Source organism: Hemicordylus capensis, chromosome 4 (genome assembly GCF_027244095.1).
Source record: "Hemicordylus capensis ecotype Gifberg chromosome 4, rHemCap1.1.pri, whole genome shotgun sequence".
In the NCBI taxonomy this organism is placed as follows: domain Eukaryota; kingdom Metazoa; phylum Chordata; class Lepidosauria; order Squamata; family Cordylidae; genus Hemicordylus; species Hemicordylus capensis.
In genome coordinates, this window is record NC_069660.1 from 19,267,228 (window position 1) to 19,288,228 (window position 21,001).

Sequence of the window (21,001 nt, forward strand, 5' to 3'; positions counted from 1 at the left end):
AAGAATCCTGTATACCAACTGCTACCCTGCACATTGCCATGATGCAATATTTATGTCCATATAAGGAGTTTTTACCATCAGAGCTAGACTGGGTGAAAATGTGTGGTTTCAGTTTTCCCCTACAGATTTTGCGATGTTTGGCTCCTTTATAGTTCATATGACATTTCCCATTCATGTAGGAGGTGTCTTTGTAAAATACACTTTTATATACACACATAATACACACATTTTCACTGATACAGTATCTTAAACAATAGGGAAAATAAGCAAATTCACAAAGGACATTTGCTTTTCAGGTAGACTGTATAAATAGTTTTCTTCAAAAAAATATATAACAGAAGTAGGAAAAGTGTAACATCATACAACTACTGAAACCAGCAGAATAAGCAATAAATTAAAGTAACTTTTGTTTTCATTCACCATATGTTCATCTTGAGTGATGCAAAGTACATTTATCAGATTAAAACTCAGTGCTATGTATTGCTTTCAGCATCAAGAGAATGAACTGACCTTATATAGCCATGCATTAAATAGTGTGTATGTATGTAACACTTCTGTATGGTTTTGATTTTTAGCACACTACCATCCTGCCACTACTTTTCATAGAGTTGTTTATATGTGCACATAAGTATCCTCAAAGGAGAGACGGAATTTTAGGACTTACCTTCTTTGCAATTATATACGTCTCATGGTAGGTATTCAGTCTTTTGCCAGAAACACTTTAGAAATGTTAAATGTTTTGTATCCATTTTGCTCAGATGTGATTGCTCCCTTGTATATTAACTGAAAGCACTTTAAAAAGAAACTAAGTGAAGCATCTTCATATATGGTAGCACGTGGAAGTACTTTTGCAATAACTTGTTTAAACTAATTTGCTATAATTCATCTAGGTTTTTAAAGTGGCCATAAAAGATTGCAAGTAATTGTTATTGCAATGATATGTTTTATTGATTGATTGATTGATTGATTGATTGGATTTCTATACCGCCCTTCCAAAAATGGCTCAGGGCAGTTTACACAGATAAACAACAAATAAGATGGATCCCTGTCCCCAAAGGGCTCACAGTCTAAAAAGAAACATAAGAAACAGATATTATCTGTATAATATACCTTTTAATTACTATAAACATCCCATCTACTACTATTACTATGAATATTTATATTCATACTCTTCAACCAAAGTTCACAAAGCAAACTACATAAATAAAATGGTCCCCAGTCACCAAAGGCTCACAATCTAAAAGAAACATAAGGCAGATACCAGCAACAGCCACTGGAGAGATGCTATGTTAGGGCTGTATAGGGCCAGTTGCTCTCCCCCTGCTAAATATAAGAGAATCACCACTTTAAAAGGTGTCTCTTTACTCAGTTAGCACAACCTTAGTTCATATCCTTCCATCTAGTTTCATGGTATCCCAAAATGGTACCCCACTAAGAATGAATTTTGCTAGAATTATTTACAGCCAACTTTGCTTTTAAGCTTCTGCTCTCCGGTTGCATTAATATTCTTGACTAATAAAGCATTTGTGAGTAGTGTATAGCTATGGGATTTTTTTCAGTTCCTCATATTGACAACGGATGCAATACTAAATTCATGGCTCAGTCATTCCCACATATTTAAGGCCAAACTAGAAGATTCACCTACTGCTGGTTGCGGTCTGTGTGCTTGGTTTTTTTAAAAACATAAATAGCACATGCCATGGAAACAATCTAAGCTGGGACCAGGGTGGGACAAGGGTGCATGCATCATCCCTCTCACCCCGCCCCACTTAGTCCCAATCCAGATTACCCACACACAAATGACTCCTATTTGCCCCCCCCCCTTATGCCGGGGCCAGTCCAGATCAGGACTATTTGAGCAAAGGGTTAAAGATCTCTTACTGCAACTAAGGATTTTTTTTTTTTAAGGGACTTGGCTAAATGAATTATCTTCAGTTATTTCTAAAGAACTTCAGCATCTGATCACAAGCTGGTTGCTTTGACATCTGCAATAGGAAACAAAGAGGAGCCCCCTTTTTTCAAAGTACAAGAAATAATGGGGAACATCCCATAGGCTCCTTCCTCCTTTCCTCTCTCACACATGAATCTCGTGCCTCTTCCCATTTTGAGGATAAGTAGTGCAACTTTATATCTACACCAATGTTAAAACTACCAAAGCTAGCTCAAAGCAGAAGTAGCAAAGCCTTATTTTAAAATAACCATGTTTAGCACTGGGAGAATTACATCTACACTGAACCTTTAAGAACTAGGCATGTGCAAATTCGGATTCAAAAATTCAGATTTTCTCTAAAATGGCTCAAAATAGGTAAAAATCTGTAAAATATAAATATTTATTTATTTTGAGAATTGTATCGATAAACTCAAAATTAATTCTGAAATATTGAAATTAATTTCTGAAATACTTTGAAATTTCAGAATTTGCAAAATAGTGCCATTTTTCCCCATAGAGGTGACAAGGAAATTGGAAAAAAATCATAAAGATTCACCAGTTGGTCCCCGAGATTTGAAACCTGCCACACATGTGGGGAAGGAGGACAGGACCAGTGGTCCCTCTAATTTTTTTCATCTCTCTGTGGAATGAGTTTTGTTCTGGATGGCAGTATCAAGGCAGTGTGTGCACACCTGCATTCAAAACGGGTCCTTCTTGATTGAACATGAGCAGTATCTAAATTGAACTGAGCAGACATCCAAAAACTTGTGAGCACGCGCACATGCACACACTTTAGAGGGAACAGTGGACAGGACCCCCTGTAGTGAATTTGAAGAATCAGTTCCCTGAATTTCTGTGGGGTTTTTTGAAGTTTTTGTTTTTAAAAAAGATTAAAATGGTGAAATCTGTCTTGTTTCAAGCCAAAACTTTACAAAAGATTCTGGATCTGAAGCCCGTCCTTGGACAGTCATTTCACCCCCATGTGAAGAGGGTGAAATTTGCCTTCATGAGTCATGAAAAGGGGTAACAGCATGCCCCTTCCCCCCCCCCCATATTTCCTGAATGGATGGGCATACTGTTATGAAATCTGGCACCCATGAAGTCTACTTTGGCAGGACTCTGTTATTTTTTCCCCTCAAGGCTACTGGTCACTCCTCTGATTTGGGGAAATTTTGGGGGGGGGTATAAAAATAGAAAAGGGGCTAAAACTGCTTTCTTTAATGCCAGAACTTTACAAAAGGTTCTGGATCTGAAGCTCCTCCTTGAGCCATCATTTCACCCCATGTGGAGGAAAAAGGACATTCCTTTGATTTTATATTAATTTTTGTCTTCCCCATTGCAGAAGCACACAGTCAGTAAAAGTGAAGGTACTTTGACTGTTTCTGTTTCTGTTCAGTTAGAAAGAATTTTTCATATTCCCTTCTAGCCATTAAGGGATTAAAAGGTGTGAAGTCCTTTTTGTCCCTTTTAAAAGGTTTGTCTGCTTCTGCAATGGGGAAGAAAAAAACTAATATAAAATGAAAGGAATTTCCTTTCTCCTCCATATGGGGATGGAATATGGTCCATGGAGGAGCTTCAGATCCAGAACTCTTTGTAGAGTTCAAGCTTGAAACATGCCAGATTTCACAATTCTTAGCCATTTTTAATCCCCCCAAAAAAGTTCAACAAATATCATAGGGGTGACCCATAGCTTTGAACAAAATAACACAGAGTCCTGCCAATGTGGACTTCATGTGTGCCAGATTTCATAACTGTATGCATATCTATTCCAGAAATATAAAGGCGGGGGGGGGCAAAAGGAGCATGCTGTTACCCCTTTTTATGAAGGTAAAGGTGTCATGCCCTCGCTCAAGGACAGTGAAGAGGAGTGGGAGGCAGGCAGCCCTCTAGTAGGTGGGGAGACACCTGAAGAAGAGCAGTCTGATCTCGGGAGTCAGGAGATAGCTGAGATGGGCCAGGGCGAATGTTTGGCACAGGAAGGTCCGTCAGGTTCAGGGGACCCTGGGGGAGAAGGGTCAGACCCCGAGCCAGAGGGTGAGCAGCAGCCCTTGACTCCTCAAGAACACAGACAAGAAAGATGGCAACAGCAAGTGAAGGAACTGCAAAGAAGCCCGTGTCTCCTCAGGAGGCAGCAAGAGAGATGCTGAATCTCTCGCAGCCAGCAGGGGTGGAGCGTTAATTAAGGCCGAGGACTATAAATCAGGTGGCATGGGCAGTGAACAACTGCTGGAAACAACACATTGGCTGGGCTTGTACCATTGTTGGAGCTTCTGCAACCTTGAGTTCCAGGCTTCTCTCTTCTGATTCCTGTGACCTGTGCTTTCCATGAAAGAAGCCTGAAACCAGAGCTGCTGGCTCCTGTGGCATAAATCTCTGGCCAGGTGTCGGCTGTCAGGCAAGCTTGTGACAAAAGGGCAAATTCCTCCACATGCTGGTGGAATGATAGTCTAAGAAGGATCTTCAGTTTCAGAACTTTTTGTAAAGTTCTGGGTTGAAATAAGACAGATTTCACAATTTTTAGCCATTTTAAACCAAAAATTCACAAAAAATCAGGGAATTGATCAATTCTTTTCAAATTCATTAAAGGGGGCTCTGACCTCCATCCCCACATGTGTGGCAGATTTCAGGGCTCTAGAATCAAGTGGGTTTAGGTGACCTTTTTCCTCGATTTGCCTCTGGGGGAAATCCAAATTTATATCAGAATTATGATTTGGATTCCGAATCCAATCCGATATTGCCAGAGCCCATAGAATCCGAATCCAAAATTGTCAAATTCAGATTGGGTCAAATCCGAATCCAATTTTCTGAATGCACACAGGCCTATTAAGAACCTCCTTTATGGTAACATCTGAAAAAATAATTAAACTCAAAGAATCTAATATTAATATTCAAAATTTAAAAGAACAGCCACTTATATCTTTCACATGTTTTATCATCTTTCCTTTAAATCCTGCAAAGTTTTTGTAAATAGTGAATACCTTCAAAACACCTTTCTGGTATTTCTGTGGAAGAATTTTTACAGCAGAAAAAAACCTAAATATAAATTAGTTGCTTAGGAAATTATAAATTATTTATAAATTACAAATCATATACATTATATGATTTAGCACCTTTATGTTGTATTCATTTAAATAGAAGAGTTAGGCACATCCTATTATTATTATTAATAATAATTTATTCAGTTTCTATACTGCCCTTCCAAAATTGGCTCCAGGCAGTTTACACAGAGAAATAATAAGTAAATAAGATGGATCCCTGTCCCCAAAGGGCTCACAATCTAAAAGAAACATAAGATAGGCACCAGCAACAGTCACTGGAGGTACTGTGCTGGGGGTGGACATGGCCAGTTACTTCCCCCTTGCTAAATAAAGAGAATCACCACGTTAAAAAGTGCCTCTTTGCCAAGTTAGCAGGGGCCTTTTATGTGCCTAACTTTGTCTGGATTGCACTCAGTGGCCAACATTCTGTGCAGTCTAACCTCACCTAACCTAGGGAGCCACCAAGGCTGCTTTACAACTTGAAAGGCAACCCCAGGGCTGTTGAAAATCTTCTTATCAGCGTGCCATCATTTGCTTTGTACTGCTCCCCTGTGGGAGTAGTGCAAAGCAAGTGCCTGCATACTGGTTTAAGGATATTCTCAGCCCAGGGCTTCCTTTCAAGTTGCACAGCAGCCTCAGCGACTTCCTAATGCTGAGGTTAGACGGCACAGAATGTTGGCCTGTATTTTTAATGGCGTGCATATTTATTTATCATTGATTGCTTTATGTATCTAGCTATCAACAAACATTAAATGGTACGTCGAAGTGACTTCAAAAACAAACACAACCATAATTTATGGCATGTTCATTTTTCTTTGTTTAGGATAATGTGGGTACACTATGCTGCTGACATATGGGCATATCCAGTTTTAGGAGTTCTTAGTTTACATGGAAAGGCAGTCTTTATCTCAATTGCCTACTCTATGTTAGTGATCTTCTACTTACTTGGGGAGCAACTAACAAAAAGCTTGTGGGGTAAGTAAAGCAAACAGTATTTGTATTTTCAGTGCCATAGCTGCATAAGGCTAGAAAATATCAACATTCAGTGTATGTTTGAACAGAGAAATCTTCTAAGTCATCGTCATAGACTTTATTTTGGTTTTTGACCAGCACAACAGTAGAATAGACAAAAATGGTTCGAACAATATACTCCTACAGGATAATTTTTTAAAGGCTCTATAAACAGGGGCAGAGCCACCATTGGACCAACGGGTTCAAAGAACCCAGGCCACCAATAGGAAAAGGCCACCGAGCCCCGTGGCTCTGGCTCCATTGGAGCCCAAAGCAAACTCCCCCCTCCCACACCTGGGCTGCCGAGAGCCCAGGTGAACTCTTCACCAATTATTTCAGGCAGCATCGCTGCCCAATAGAACGTTTTTCCCTTCTTCCTCTCTGGAGGGAGAGAAAGGGGGAAACGTCCCATCAGGCAGCCAGCGCTGCCTGAAATGGTGAGGGGAGAGCTCGTTTGGGCTCTCAGCATCCCAGGCCACACCCCCTTGTCACATGCAAGGGGGCGTGTCCTGGGCTGCCGAGAGCCTGAACGAACTCTCCCCTTGTCATTTCAGGCAGCGTCGGCTGCCTCATAAGACGTTTTCCCCTTTCTCTCCCTCCATAGAGGGAGAGGAAGGGGAAAACATTCTATCAGGCAGTCGGAGCTGCCTGAAATAATTGGCGAAGAGTTCGCCTGGGCTCTCGGTGGCCTGGGTGTGGGAGGGAGGAGGCTCTCGGTGGCCCGGGTGTGGGAGCTGGGAGTTCGCTCTTGGCTCCTCCCGAGCCATGCCCCCATGTGCATGACGTCACGCGCACAGGCGTACTGGAGGGGACCGCTGAGCGGGGCTGGACGCAGGCTGCCTCGGCTGGCTCTGCGCCTGTCTATAAAATTACTTAGTGTAATAAGTAGAAGAAGCTACTTAGTGTAATAAGTAGAAGAAGTTAAAACTATGAACATAAAATTATATATAAAAGTTAGTCAACACTAATAACAGAATGCCACTGAGTATAAAGGTAGCAAGACAGCAAAATTATGTAATTAATATAGAGCGGTGTTAAATCTCATAGAATATTTAGTTCTTAATGAGCTCTGAACGAATTTTGCTAGCTATAAGGCAGAACTTATAAGGAAGACTGCCTGTGGCCTCAGCCCCGCAAAATCCTGCTGGAGAGAAAGAGAAGAGGACAACATCTACCCCAGGGTGAGAGGCTTGGGTGCCTGCCTGGCTGCCTCTTCTCTTCTTCCCCCTTGGTTGCCATCTGCCTCCCCCCAGGACTGGTTGTGGAGAGGCTTTGCAGGACTGGGGCTGGAAGGGTGGCTGGGCAGCTTTTCCTGGTCCCACCTGCTGAGCTGGCTGCCCAGCCTATACAGGAAGACTGCCAGTGGCGGCAGGGTTGCCACCGAAGGGGTGGAAACGAGGGCGAGGGCGGGACATTTTGTCCAACTATTTGTATAGAAGGAGGCACTCAATAGTGGGCTTCTGTTTAATTAGTTTTAAGATGTTTTGAAGTTGTAATGTGTGTGGGTTTGTCTGGAAATTGGGAGGCAGGGAGTGCCTTCGTTGAATGTGGGGCAGCTATTCCGGTGGTGGTGGGAAATAGAAGAAGTAACGTTGGCAGGTCAGCAGGCCGTTCCAGGGGAAGGGTAATCAGAAACTAAATAGCTGTCTCCCCTTCTGGCTGTCCTGCCAGCTCTTTGACCTCAGGGAGCACTGCCAACAACCCACATAACCTTACCTTGCTCCACTGCAATGCCAGGTCCATCCAAAATAAATCAGAACACGTCCATGATTTGATAATGGATGAAGGGGCTGATCTGGTGTGTACTACTGAGACTTGGTTGGGAGAGGCTAGTGGCCCAGTCTGATCCCAGCTTCTTCCTCCAGGATATTCTGTAGAGGAGCGGGTGAGGGGATGTGAGCGGAGAGGTGAAGTGGCTGTGGTCTATAAGGATAACATCTCCCTTACCAGGGTCCCTGTTAGGGTATCGGACCATATTGAATGTGTGTACTTAAGTTTGAGGACCATGGATAGATTGGGACTTCTGTTGGTGTACTGATCGCCCCGCTGCTCAACGGAATCCCTTACTGAGCTCACGGACATGGTCGTGGAACTTGCATTGGAGTCTCACAGACTTTTGGTGCTGGGGGACTTCAGTGTTCATTTCGGGACCAATTTGTCCGGGGCAGCACAGGAGTTCATCGCGGCCATGACAACTATGGGCCTATCCCAAGAGGTCTCTGGACCGACACACATTGCAGGTCACATGCTTGATCTGGTCTTTTACTCTGATCAGGGTGGTGTTGCGTGGGTGGGGACTCCTACGATCTTCCCGTTGTCATGGATGGACCACCATCTGGTTAAGGTCAGACTCACAGCCACTTCCCACTTCTGCAGGGGCGAGGGGCCTATTAGAATAGTCCTCCCAAAGAGGTTATTGGATCCAGTAGGATTCCAAGAAGCCTTGGAGGGATTTAATGTTGGCTCTGCCGGTGATCCTGTTGATGCCCTGGTTGAGAATTGAAACAACTTGCTCACCAGGGCAGTAGACACAATTGCTCCTAAGCGACCCCTCCGACCTGCTTCAAAACTGACCCCTTGGTATACAGAAGATCTGCAGGGGCTGAAGCAGCAAGGTAGGTGACTGGAGCGCCAGTGGAGAAAGACTCGACTTGAATCCGACAGATTATGTCATAGAGCACACTTAAAGATCTATGTTCAGGCAATACATGTGGCAAAGAAGCGGTTCTTTTCTGCCTGTATTGCTTCTGCGAATTCGCATCTGGCGGAGCTGCTCAGGGTGGTGAGGGGACTAGTATCTGTCCCCCTCCCCTGAACTAGAATTTGGAGTCATCAGTTATCCTCTGTGATGTGTTTAAAGAATTTTTCACAGATAAAATCTCTCGGATTCGGGCCGACTTAGACAGAGACTCCACAATTAATTCGATGTCTGAATTGGAGGTGTCCGACAACTCCTCTTATGTGGTTTGACTGGATCGGTTTCAGTTTGTGACTCCTGAGGATGTGGACAAGCTGCTTGGAGCGGTGAGGCCTACCACTTGTTCTCTTGACCCTTGTCCAACATGACTTGTTCTATCTAGCAGGGAGGCTGTTGTAGGAGGCCTGGTGGAAATCATAAATGCTTCTCTGAGGGAAGGCAGGATGCCTCCTTGTCTCAAGGAGGCAATCATTAGACCTCTTTTAAAGAAGCCTACATTAGATCCCTCAGAGTTGAGTCCCTGTCTCCAACCTCCCGTGGCTGGGCAAGGTAATTGAGGGGGTGGTGGCCTCTCAGCTCCAGGCGGTCTTGGAGGAAACTGATTATCTAGACCCATTTCAAACTGGCTTCCAGGCGGGCTGTGGGGTGGAGACTGCCTTGATCAGCCTGATGGATGATCTCCAGTTGGGAATTGACAGAGGAAGTGTGACTCTCTTGGTCCTTTTGGACCTGTCAGTGACTTTCGATACTATCGACCATATATCCTTCTGGAACGTCTGAGGGGGTTGGGGGTGGGAAGCACTGTTTTACAGTGGTTTTGCTCCTACCTCTCGGACAGATTCCAGATGGTGTCAATTGGAGATTGTTGCTTTTCAAAATCTGAGCTTAAGTATGGTGTCCCTCAAGGCTCCGTACTCTCTCCATTGTTTTTCAACATCTACATGAAACCTCTGGGAGAGATCATCAGGGGATTTGGAGCAGGATGTTATCAGTATGCTGATGACACCCAGATCTATTTCTCCATGTCAGCTTCTTCAGGAGATGGCATATCTTCCCTGAAAGGCTGCTTGGAGGCAGTAATGGGCTGGATGAGGGAGAATAAACTGAAGCTGAATCCAGGTAAGATGGAGGTACTTATTGTGCGGGGTCAGAACTCCAGAGACGATTTTGACCTACCTGTCCTAGATGGGGTTACACTTCCCCCAAAGGAACAGGTCTGCAGTCTTGGAGTACTTCTGGATCCGCACCTCTCCCTGGTTTTTCAGGTTGAGGCGGTGGCCAGGGGTGCTTTCTATCAGCTTCAGCTGATACGTCAGCTGCGTCAGTTTCTTGAGATCAGTGACCTCAAAACAGTGGTACATCTGTTGGTAACCTCCAGATTGAACTTCTGTAATGCACTCTATGTGTTGCTGCCTTTGTACATAGTCCGGAAACAACTTCTTCTTTTTTCTTTCGCATTTTAAATTTTTTATTAGTTTTACAATATCTTAACAATCCAATTACATTTAATTAAGTAAATATTGACTTCCCGCTTACCAGTCTGCATGGTTCATATTAGCTATACAAATCTACCATTGCTATAATAATTCAAAATATATGTACTCCACATTGCAAACTCAATTTTACCCTACTTAACCTGCTGTTGTTACTAAATTTCAAACCCTGCTGAAAGGTCCATATTGGAAAAATAGTTCTTTAAGTAAAGTAAGAATGGTTCTCAATCTTCTTTGAAACATTCCAAGTTTTCATCCCTTATGAGTGCTGTACATTTTGCAATCTCAGCGTATTCCAAAATTTTTATCAAGCCAAATTGCTCCTCAGCCAAGATGTTGTACATTTCGAACCAGTCTAGCAGTCTCTCATACAAGTGTCTGGCATACAGCTTACTTATCACACTGAGCAGACTGATAGTTCTGTAATTCTCAAGGAACTTCCTATCACCTTTCTTGTAAATTGGAATAATTACTGCCACACCCCAATCCTTCGGAACATGAGCTGTCTTATCAATATATGAAAATAACGAAGCCAGGACCAAGGTCTACCTTGCCAGATTATTTCTGATAATCTCTGCTGATATATGGTCATATCCCGGGGCTTTACCAGGTTTTAACTGTCTTACCAAAGCTTCTATTTCAGAACAAGACACAGGTGGCCACTCTGGCAGCTGACCCACATCCAATATTGGGGTTGTGCCAATTTCTTCATCTCTTTTATATAACTTACAAAAGTGTTCCTCCCAAACCAAGGTGGGGTTCACACAATTCGGGTGGGCTATACCACGAGATGGATATAGGGCAATCATACGCCAAAACAGTGAGGGTGTTTTTGATCTTGTGGCTGCTATCAATTGTTGCCAGTCTACTCTCACAGCATCTCTCTTTTTGTTTTTCAACAACTCCTTATATTGTTTTTTCTGCAGTATGGCGCTCTGGAGGGAAGCAAACAAAGGGCAGTCCCTGAATGCTTGATAAGCAGTAATAAGCTTACTTTTGGCCTTACTGCAGTCTTCATCAAACCAGCTCTTAGAGTAAACTGTGGGCAATTTTCTTAAGTTGTTTCCTTGAGAAACTGCTTTTTAATGTTTAAATCAGAAGCAAGTTTCTACTTAACTTGTAGTAAACATGATGAGCAGAGTTTTACTTCTTAGAATACCACTGTGCACTGAAGGGATCCCCATAGGTATTCTGTTGCACCCTTCCCTCTCCCATGGCTCTCAGCCAGGCATGTTACCACTGTGCAACTGTGGCTGATATCCAGATGAACATTACACTAGCGCTATGAAGGAGGGGTGATTTTTGCCACTCTCCCCTTCCCTCTGAAGCTCACTGTGCCTCCCACAATATGCCCCTGATGGTTGCATAAGCCTTAGAGACATATTTTCAGGATGCACTGTGGACTTCAGGGGGAAGGGAAGATCGGAGAAAATTGCCCCTTCCCCACTATGCCAGCACACCTTTAGCCTCTGTAATATTCTGGCTGTTCCCATTAGGATTAGGCCTGCTCACACTGTACATAGAGTTATCCAGCAGCTTTCTCCTTTGCCTCTCATACATAGGCTATTCTCACACATAGCCTAAGTATGTTGCGCACTGGGGATTGGAGAGGAATTATTGTGATGTGTGGTAAGGCCTTACATTATCTTGAGTACTGCATTGCAGCAGTACTCTTAGTGCAGCATCAGCACACAGGCCCAGCTCCCAAGCATCCCTGGCCCCTGAATTGGTGTGGTGAGCCCCCACTACACCTCCATGGTTCTCATAGCATGTCAGTTCCCCCCCCCCGCCCCGTCGCCAATCTCCTCGCACCCCTGCCCTGTCTCCCTCCTGATTTCCCAGTCCCTCCTCACCCTGATTTCCCTATGCTGATTTCCCCCTCCACCCAGTCTCCTGTCTGCCATCTCCGCTTACCTGGTGGTGGCAGAAGTGACAGCCACCACTCCTCATCCTGTTATGCCTTTCCAAAAGGCAGAGGGCAGGGGACACAGCGTCAGGAAGTTATTCAGAAAGCTGTAGGAAGTTATTCAAAGTCACCCTCTGCCATCTGAAGGGTCAGGAGAGATAGTGGTGGTGGTTGTGGCTGGTGTGTGTGCACCCTACTAGGTGACAATTGGGATCTGGTGAACAATCTGCCTGAGACAGCCTTCTCCCTCTTTAGCAGGTTGGCAGTGTCGGCACAACTCACTGAGGGCAAGAAGCTCAGTAGACCATTGGTCAGGATCCCTTGCATGTGCGTAGAGCTGCATGTGCATGGGCCCTGCAAGCATGCATGCCCTATTTCCATTATTATTATTGTTAATGTGTTATGCCAAAGAGCAAAATATACTGAAACTCATTATGTTCCTTTTATCCCCCAGCAAGACATAGGAAGAAGACCCCATAGAGAGGAACCTAGAAAAGGTATAAGATCATTAAAAGTTCAAGCTCACTTATGGAGCAGAGTGCAGCTTTAATCAAGATGTAAGCATCAGTCATAACTGGTTAGTCTTTAATTAGATTGAAAATAGCCTTTCCTCAGATACCTATGTAGTTAGGGTAAAAAATACTCTAAATTAAATACATAGTTTAAAAACAAGCCATCAATAAGTATAAAAACAGAATAATAATGCTTCTAACAAAATTGCTACTGTCATAAATTGGAAATATATAAATTGATTGTGTGCATGTATCTGTATGCATCTTCATGAATGTGCATTACATGCATGAAGCTGCATTACACTTGGCAGCTTCATGCAGAATGAAAGTTAAAAGCATAAGTATTGCACTGCTGAATCAGACCAAGGTTCATCATACAGTGTTCTTTTCAAACTAGGGATATGTGTATCCATTCGTGGCCGATTCAAGTGATTTGAACTCAAATCAAATCACCTTTGAGGGCATTGATCAGATTCAAGGTCAAATGGAATAACCCTAGATTCAAGCTCGAATTGATTCGTCAGTTCGAGCTTCCATTTTGTTCTCTTTGGGCCACTAGGATTACTTTAGTGCTCCAGAGTCCTTAAAGTCCACAACTACAATTACTACTACTACAAAAATGTATATACCACTCTTCAACCAAAGTTCTCAAAGCAATTTACATAGAAAAATTAATAATTCCTGAATAAGATGGTCTTCTGTCCCCAAAGGGCTCACAATCGAAAAGGAAGCATAAGGTAGACATCAGCAACAGCCACTGCAAGGATGCTGTACTGGGGTTGGATAGGGACAGTTGCTCTCACTCTGCTAAATATAAGAGAATCACCGCATAAGCCCTAAATGACTTGAGTCCTACATACGGTTTGACAGTGCTATCCATTAGGGATATGCACGAACTGGTTCGGCGCTCCTTTTTTGGCTGATGCGCACATGCGTTGGCCCCTTCTGGTACTACGCTGAACGGGACTGCAAGGAGGTACACAGTAGCAACTGTTTTGGAGAGAACACCAGTGGGGTGGGGGGAAGGGCAGGGTAGGTAAGGTCACCCTCCCTGCCCCTTAAAGGACCCGCACTGCCTCCCGGGAGTGCACAAACCAGTTCGTGCACATCCCTATTATCCACACATCAGGTTCAAACAACAGCAGTATATAAAGGGATATTCTGAGTGGCTGTTTTACAGTTATTGAATACCCTTCCGCAAGAAGAGAGGCCAAACCTGAACATTTTCAGGAAGCAGTGTAAGATGGTATCATATGGGATGGTGTTTCTTTAAAATGTTTAAAACAAATGTGGTTCTATCATTTGGGAGCAAGGTTAGGTGGGGAATTGGGGCATTTACATGTGCTGCATTTTAAAATGGTTTAAATTGTTCTGTTCTTCTCCCTGAGCCTTTGAATGAGATTAGAATACAAATTCAAATAAATAATAAATCTTTGTGAACAAACACAGTACACTCCTAAATGCTCCAACGCATGAGTCAATGGTAGACAGTCAATAACCTATATAGGGTTGAGGCTGTAATTTCCCTCTGTTTCAATAATTACAGTATCTGGCTTCTGGCAGGCTGGAGACAATATCCTGCTAAATGAACAAAATGATTTATCAGTCATCTTTTCTTTTTGATAAAGGCTGAGCAATCTTTTCCTCAGAGCTAAGCCAGGGTGAGATTTTTAAATCTCTTGTTTTTCCTTTCTGCTCAGATCTTTGGCAACAAGCTAGATATCTGGTAATCCTCTAGACATCAGTATTTGGGTTTTTTCTATCTTTTTTTCTTTTTCTTTTCTTTTTTGGTAGAGATAAGGAGAGAGGCCTATGTTCAATTTTTTTTTGCAAAGCCACATTTTTACTTTATAGTTTTCATGTACTTTTTTTTGCTATGGTTTTAACTGTACCCCTTGAATCCTGAAACAAATACTTTCCATTGTGAGAATGCCCAGTTTTTAGTATGCATGGAATCTATTGTTATTTATTGTTTTCAACAATTTCAAGATGTTGGCCATCATATAGGAAGCAGTTGGAACAACCTAATTAAAGACTCACTAGTGTTGAAGGAGTAAAGTTGTTAATTGAAATGGAAGGGCAAAGCATAGACCTGGCCAGTGTTCTCTTATCACTGCTTAACTGTGCAGCATTTTCAGGCTTTCAGATTATATTACTTATGGTAAAATCTGATAGTGTTTTTTCACTGAAAATAAAAATATCCTATCCAGATGTAGTCTATAAATCACAAAAAGATATTCAGAGTTCTGAAAACTGCTAGAAATATCCTTTTTCTGACATGATACAGCCCAGAGTATTGTGTTACTTGTAGATGCAACAAGCTAAGCAAGATATCCCATCAGAGGTTTTCTTAGTGTGTCAGAAACATTGATCTTATATTAAGAACTCATATTAAAAAGTTTATGTTCAATCCTGTGTAATACCTTTAAATAATGTTTCTGTTATTTTCTAAAATAGACATAATTTAAAAACATTGGAAACACTCTCACACGACCCTGGCCCTCATGCCATTTTCTTAGGCACATGGGGGATACTGACAGGCTGTGCTCACACAGACATGCCAGTTTCGTGAATCCTATGGATAATGCATACATGCTCATCACTGCCCGCCATCCTGACTGCTGAGTCCATGTAGCCAAAAGAAGCAAGTGTTCAGTGGCTACACTCCCACTTCTGAAGCACAATGCTTGTGTGCAGGGAGAAAGTGATTTTTGCTGATCCCTCCTCCCTAAGAAGTGCTCTGTGCAACTTGCAGTTATGTCCCTGAGGAATATGCTTGGTTTCAAGGAACATTTCTCAGAGAAATGTGTAGCATAGCATTCTCGTAAAACCATCAGGATCTCATTTTTAATGTTCTTGTTAATGTCTGGGTCTTCCTTGAATCAAAGCCATGTACTTAATTATCTCAATACTCCTAAATATTTACATTGGAACATTCTGACTTTAACCCTTTTATAATGCCCTGCAGTGTTGGGTTAGCATCAGGGTTTTGATGTCTTGCTAAATAGTTTTGCATTGTTGTTGCCAGTAATAACCTTACCATGAAGCATCATGAAGTACTTGCTTCTGACAGCAGTCTCTGCTCTCAGCAGGAGTGCTGTTTTCCTGCTTCTATTCTCCTCCTTTTCTATACATTGTAGTTTTTGAAAAATGAGCCCCATTCCTGTGAAGTGGGCATTTTTGACATTTTGCTTCAGGTGCAAAAGTGTCTGGCCAGTGCGGGCTCTTGGTATTAGTCTTTCTAAGCACACATTTGCTGTTGCATGAAGACCAGCCTATCAGAAATATGATTATTGGAAGAACAAGAACATTCATTGTTAGAATTTAGAATGTTTTCACAAGTTTTGGTAGGGATATTATGAAGCTCTTCTCACGGTCACATGAGAAAGCTACCATCTTTTGCAGGGAGGAAGCCCAAAAGTGCATACCTCCCTGCAGATGATCACAGCCAGAGCTCTGGATGGGCAGATCAGCAGCGTAGACGAACGGTGGCTCTCCTGCCGTCCACCCACACCTTGCCTGGCAGCACTGGGGGTCAGGTGAAAGGAAGCTCCGCTGCGTGGCACGCCCCCCCGAGCCCCAATAATGCACTGTGCAAGTGTGCAGTGCATTTCTGGGATTCCCCCCTCCCCCCACCGAGTGTGTCCGCCATGGCTGCAAACAGCCGCGGCAGACACATGATCCAGTAACACATTTTTGAGGTGTGCTCGTTCCCAAAATCTGGGTTAAGCGGCGGGCCCTGTAAGTGGGCTTGCTGCCGCACCGCTGCTAGGAGCTGCACAGCTCCCGTTGGTGCACACGATCAGCAGAAACTGGGCTGGGCTCCCCTAACCCTGTTTCTGCTGCTCATGAGAATAGCTTCTATGACTCATTCTTGAGATAATGAATAATAAAGAAAAGGTTCCAAAGGTTGTTCCAACAGATTGTTCTTTAACTGTCTGTTAGAAAGCTGTCTTCATCGTAGCCCTATGTAGCAGCTGGCAATAGCCACTACCAGTGAAAGAAGAGTAAAATAAAGGTATCCTATCAGTATATTTTGTGGCCAAGAAGATAGAATTCTTGCCCAAAATGTGGAAACATGTAAGGTTATCTGTTGTCTAAATAGACAAGGTGGCTAGGCAGAGCTAATCTGCTGAGAATAGAGCTACATGTGTTGACTTCTGAGTTCTTAAGGATTAGTTTTAACTATATTTTACCATTATTCTTACTTTGAGAACTATATATTTAACTATTTTTGTTTTGCTTATGCCCATTGTATCAGAGCTTCAGGATGTTTTGTGAATGGGTAGCATCCACCCTTTCAGCATGGTGGTGCACCATAGGTGGAAGCTCCTTCCACTAATGGTGAAGGGAGAGTTCCACTCATACAATGACCCCTTCTGCTCATGCAATAACTCTATGAATGAGAGCAACTCCCATTCATGAAAGGAGCATCTGTTGACTGTGTGCCACTTTGTCAAACATCTGGATGCTATCCAGTATGCATACTTCAAAAAATTGAGCAGAAGTATCAAACCAGAACCTTGGAGCTTAACTGCCCTGGATGGTTAGTCACATGTTTCTCCTTTGACCTAAGATTAGCACTGTAAATAATATTTAAAAATACATCCCCTTTTCATCCATCAGTATAAAACATGTTTAACTTCCCTTCATGGCTAGAAACACCAATATCTTTTCTCCTATCACTTTTCTGTTATGGCTTACAGATGCCACTCTCTCAAGATACCATTTATTCCTTTCATTATTCATAAACTGGATACTTGCTTTTCCTAGCACAATGTTTATACAGTCATCAGTTGAGTATCTACGCAACCTATCCATAGAAACATTTACGTCAGCCAATTCCCATCTTGTCTCAAGACTCTAGAATGGTAATCACCCAGTGTTAATCAATCATCTGGTATGAAATTGCTTTAAGTTATGTAGTAGTACAAACTCTTCTGGTTTCAAGAATGGGTAAAAATAAAAACAAGGAATAAAACTACAGTCTCATTTTGGTCCGCTTTAAAGCAGAAATTTGGCTACATTGTTTTAGAACATTTGCCTGGGCTATATCCAAATGCTCATTCCTTGTTCTGACATGTATAGAACCAGTTTGATCCCTTTCATGATTGGCTGTTCTGTAGTAGATCTAAAAAACACAGAACTGTTCAAAATGTATTAGACTTCTCAAAATAGCTGTCAGATTTTTCTGGATGTACTCTGTTACTCTATACAGACCTACTGGCTAGTGTTAGGGGAGAAGTGCCAGTGCTGTTTCTGCATTACTGACTACATTCTATTAAGGCAGCTCTAGCAATTGCATGGGGGGATGGTGACCTCCTCTTTCCCAAGAAGCTCTTTGTGCTAAGTGAAAATATGTCCCTGAGGATCACACAATCCTCAGAGGCATAGTTTTGCATGGCACAGAACATTTCCTAGAGTTTTCCAAGACAGCTGGCTTTACCACAGGTTTTCTGCAAGGCTTTACTGCAAATTCGAAGTTGCCCCCCAAAAAACCGACACAAAAAGTGGATTTTTTAAGCTCGGATATTTATTTATTTATCATATTTTTATAACACCTGATATGTACATCTCTAGGTAGTGTACAAAATTTAACACAATATAAAAAGTCACAGATTAAAATCCAGGAAACACAATAAAAACAAATTATTAAAATAAATTCTAATTAAAAGCCTGCAAGAACAGGTGAGTCTTGAGGGTCTTGCTGGGGGGGAAAAGAGAAGGAGGTGCTTTTATTTCAACAGGGAGCATATTCCAAAGTCCCGGGGCAGCCACAGAGAAAGCCCAGTCCCAGGTTGCCACCAGACCATGAGCTGGCAGCAACCATAACTGGACCTCTCCTGAAAAAAGTAAGAGGTGGTGGGGTTCATACATTAATCGGGCTACACTCTAATGCACCATGAAAAACCTGAATTGTGTGTGAAGTGCTCCCTCATAGATCACAGGGGTTTCGGGGGAAATTTGGCCAATATGTGAATGCACATCTCCATTGAGAACTAAAAAACGGGTGTGAAAAACATCCATGGGTAAGGAGGTGGTTGAAAATCACCCCCTCCACCACCATGCTGTGTTAGTCTAGAAGTTAGTCTAGAAGTTAGGCAGCACTGGCACTTTCTCCTCTAGCACCCATGCTTCATAACTCAGGATGTCAGCCATTATTATTTAAAATATCTGCCCTTCTACTTACTATGAATTGTGATCCACTTCATGGACTTATCTATTTGTAATATTTGTATCTTAAATAAGAAGCAGAAAACTCTTGTCTCAGCAAAAAGCATGCCACAGTGAAACTCAGTGGTCAATCTCAATTTCTTAATATAAAATTTTATAGTTAGATGAGTCATATAACATGTCATATTACTTGTAGTGCCAAATATCACATTCTTTGGTGACAAAAAACCCCCCCACCCACCCACAGATATTTAATGAGAGTGTTTATTCCTCAGAATGACAGAATTACACTCTCAGGGGCTCAAAGCCCAAACAGCTCCACATTCATAGCATCTGAGAAGAATAAAACTCAGAAGACTAGATTTGGCCCAGAAATGGAATGCTCCTACCATAAGCTGAATGTGGTTTACTGTAAGGATGCTCAATATTTCATCTTGCAAAAACATATTCATATTTGCATGTACATTTACCAGCCATTGACCAGATATCACTGTACATGGGTTTAAAAAAGAAGACAATACCGTATTCAACTAGCACCATGATGAAAGAGACAACATTTTGCACTCACATGCATTTACATTCTGTACATTTTTCAGAAGACCAGAATGTCATACGTAGGTGGCATACAACTTTCTTAAGTGGTGCTTTTTTGTGTCTCTTCATCAATGATGCATCATTTCAATTAAAAATGACTAATCACATTGAAATTAAATATACATACTACATGAGTCATGCCACTGACTACAGCCCTTTCAAAGAGATTTGACACAATAAGGGAAGTTAGCTGTACAGAGTTCATGCATGTTCTGTAAATTAATCCATCCTCAGTTATTTCTCCCCCTCCCCAAACACTGTAACTAAAAATACAGTATCTTAAATTTTTAAAAAGTAAACTAATAGTAATCTATCATGCTAGTTAAATTTAACAGATGTCATAGATTGACTATGATTGTTGGGATTCCTGCCTTTTTTTTCCATCACAAACTGATGGAAATTTTTAAAAAGTAAACTGATAGTAATCTGTCATGCTGGTTAAACTTAACAGATGTCATAGATTGACTGGGATTGTTGGGATTCCTGCCTTTCCCCCCATCACAAACTGAAGATTACTGTCCACATTTGAACCTGGCAACACAGAACAAATTTAATTCTGGGATGGGAGGGCTGGGCTTGCATTGTGCTTTTGGAGAAAAAAGAGATTGCCTGTGATCCTGCCTGCCACTTTCTTACCCTTTCTGGATGGATTTTACTGAGTAGTTAATCTGGTTAATTCGAGTGATTCACCCTCAAATCGAATCACCCAAAGACATTGACCGGATTCGAGATCAAATTGAATCACTCTAGATTCAAGCTTGAATTGACTCATTGATTTGAGCCTCCATTATGTTCGATTTGTTATTTTTGTAATTATTTTTGTAATTATTTCTGACATAGGAAATAATAGGGATTCGAAGCAGTCCTTAATTCCCCACGGGTAGTGTCTAGGGACACCAAAATAGGTTGGGCAGCAAGGCCTCATGGGTGCCAACTACCACCCAACCCCCAAAGGAATCGGGCAAAGGGGTGAATTTTTAGGAATGTTTTAGTGTTGTGGATTCTCTGTAATTACTTCTTTATAGGGAAGAACACAGTTCCCTATGAATAAATTATTACAAACCGAGAATCTGCACAGTGTGGATTCTTGGTTTGTAATAACTTCTTTGATACCATCAACCATGGTATCCTTCTGGGCTACCTTTCAGGTTGGGAGTAGAAGTAACAGTCCTGGACTGGGTGAAGGGCCCAGAAGGTGTCACTAGGAGACTTCTGATTGGCCCTTTGACCTTTGGATTCCACAAGGTTTAATCTTATGCCCCATGTTGTTCAACATCCACATGAAACCACTGGGAGAGGTCATCCAGAGATTTGAGTTGCAGTATGTGGATAACATCCAATTCTACCTCACTTTATTATCAGCTCCCAGGAAGTTGGTGAATGTGCTGAACTGGGGTTTGGAGGCACTGATGAGCTGGATTGAAGCAACCAAACTGATGTCTAATCTGGATAAGATGCAGATATTGGAGGTCAGTAAGAAAACCAATTGGGAAGTAGGGGTTCCACCTGTACTGGGTGGAGTAGCTCTTCCTCTGATGAGACACGTGCTCAGTCTGGCTTGTGTGCCAGCTGTGACCCTTGAAAAAGCAGATCTGGCTATTATTTCCTGTGCTTAGTCACATGATGTTCGGATTACTACAACACT

General features: G+C 42.3%; 1 protein-coding gene across 11 annotated transcripts in view; it reads left to right on the forward strand.

Moving 5' to 3' along the window:
• LOC128322692 (androgen-induced gene 1 protein-like) overlaps positions 1-21,001 on the forward strand; it is a 96,542-nt gene that overhangs the window by 50,583 nt on the left and 24,958 nt on the right. For 5 of the 11 annotated variants that reach the window (XM_053244446.1, XM_053244447.1, XM_053244448.1 and 2 more), the window contains exons 6-8: positions 576-691; positions 5,792-5,943; positions 20,719-20,825. In XM_053244446.1, the coding sequence (XP_053100421.1) occupies positions 576-691; positions 5,792-5,943; positions 20,719-20,825 (375 nt within the window). Of the gene's footprint in view, positions 1-575; positions 692-5,791; positions 5,944-8,839; positions 9,004-12,331; positions 12,404-12,530; positions 12,654-20,718; positions 20,826-21,001 lie in introns of those variants that run through there. The other 6 variants (XR_008305890.1, XR_008305889.1, XR_008305888.1 and 3 more) reach the window with 5 other exon arrangements.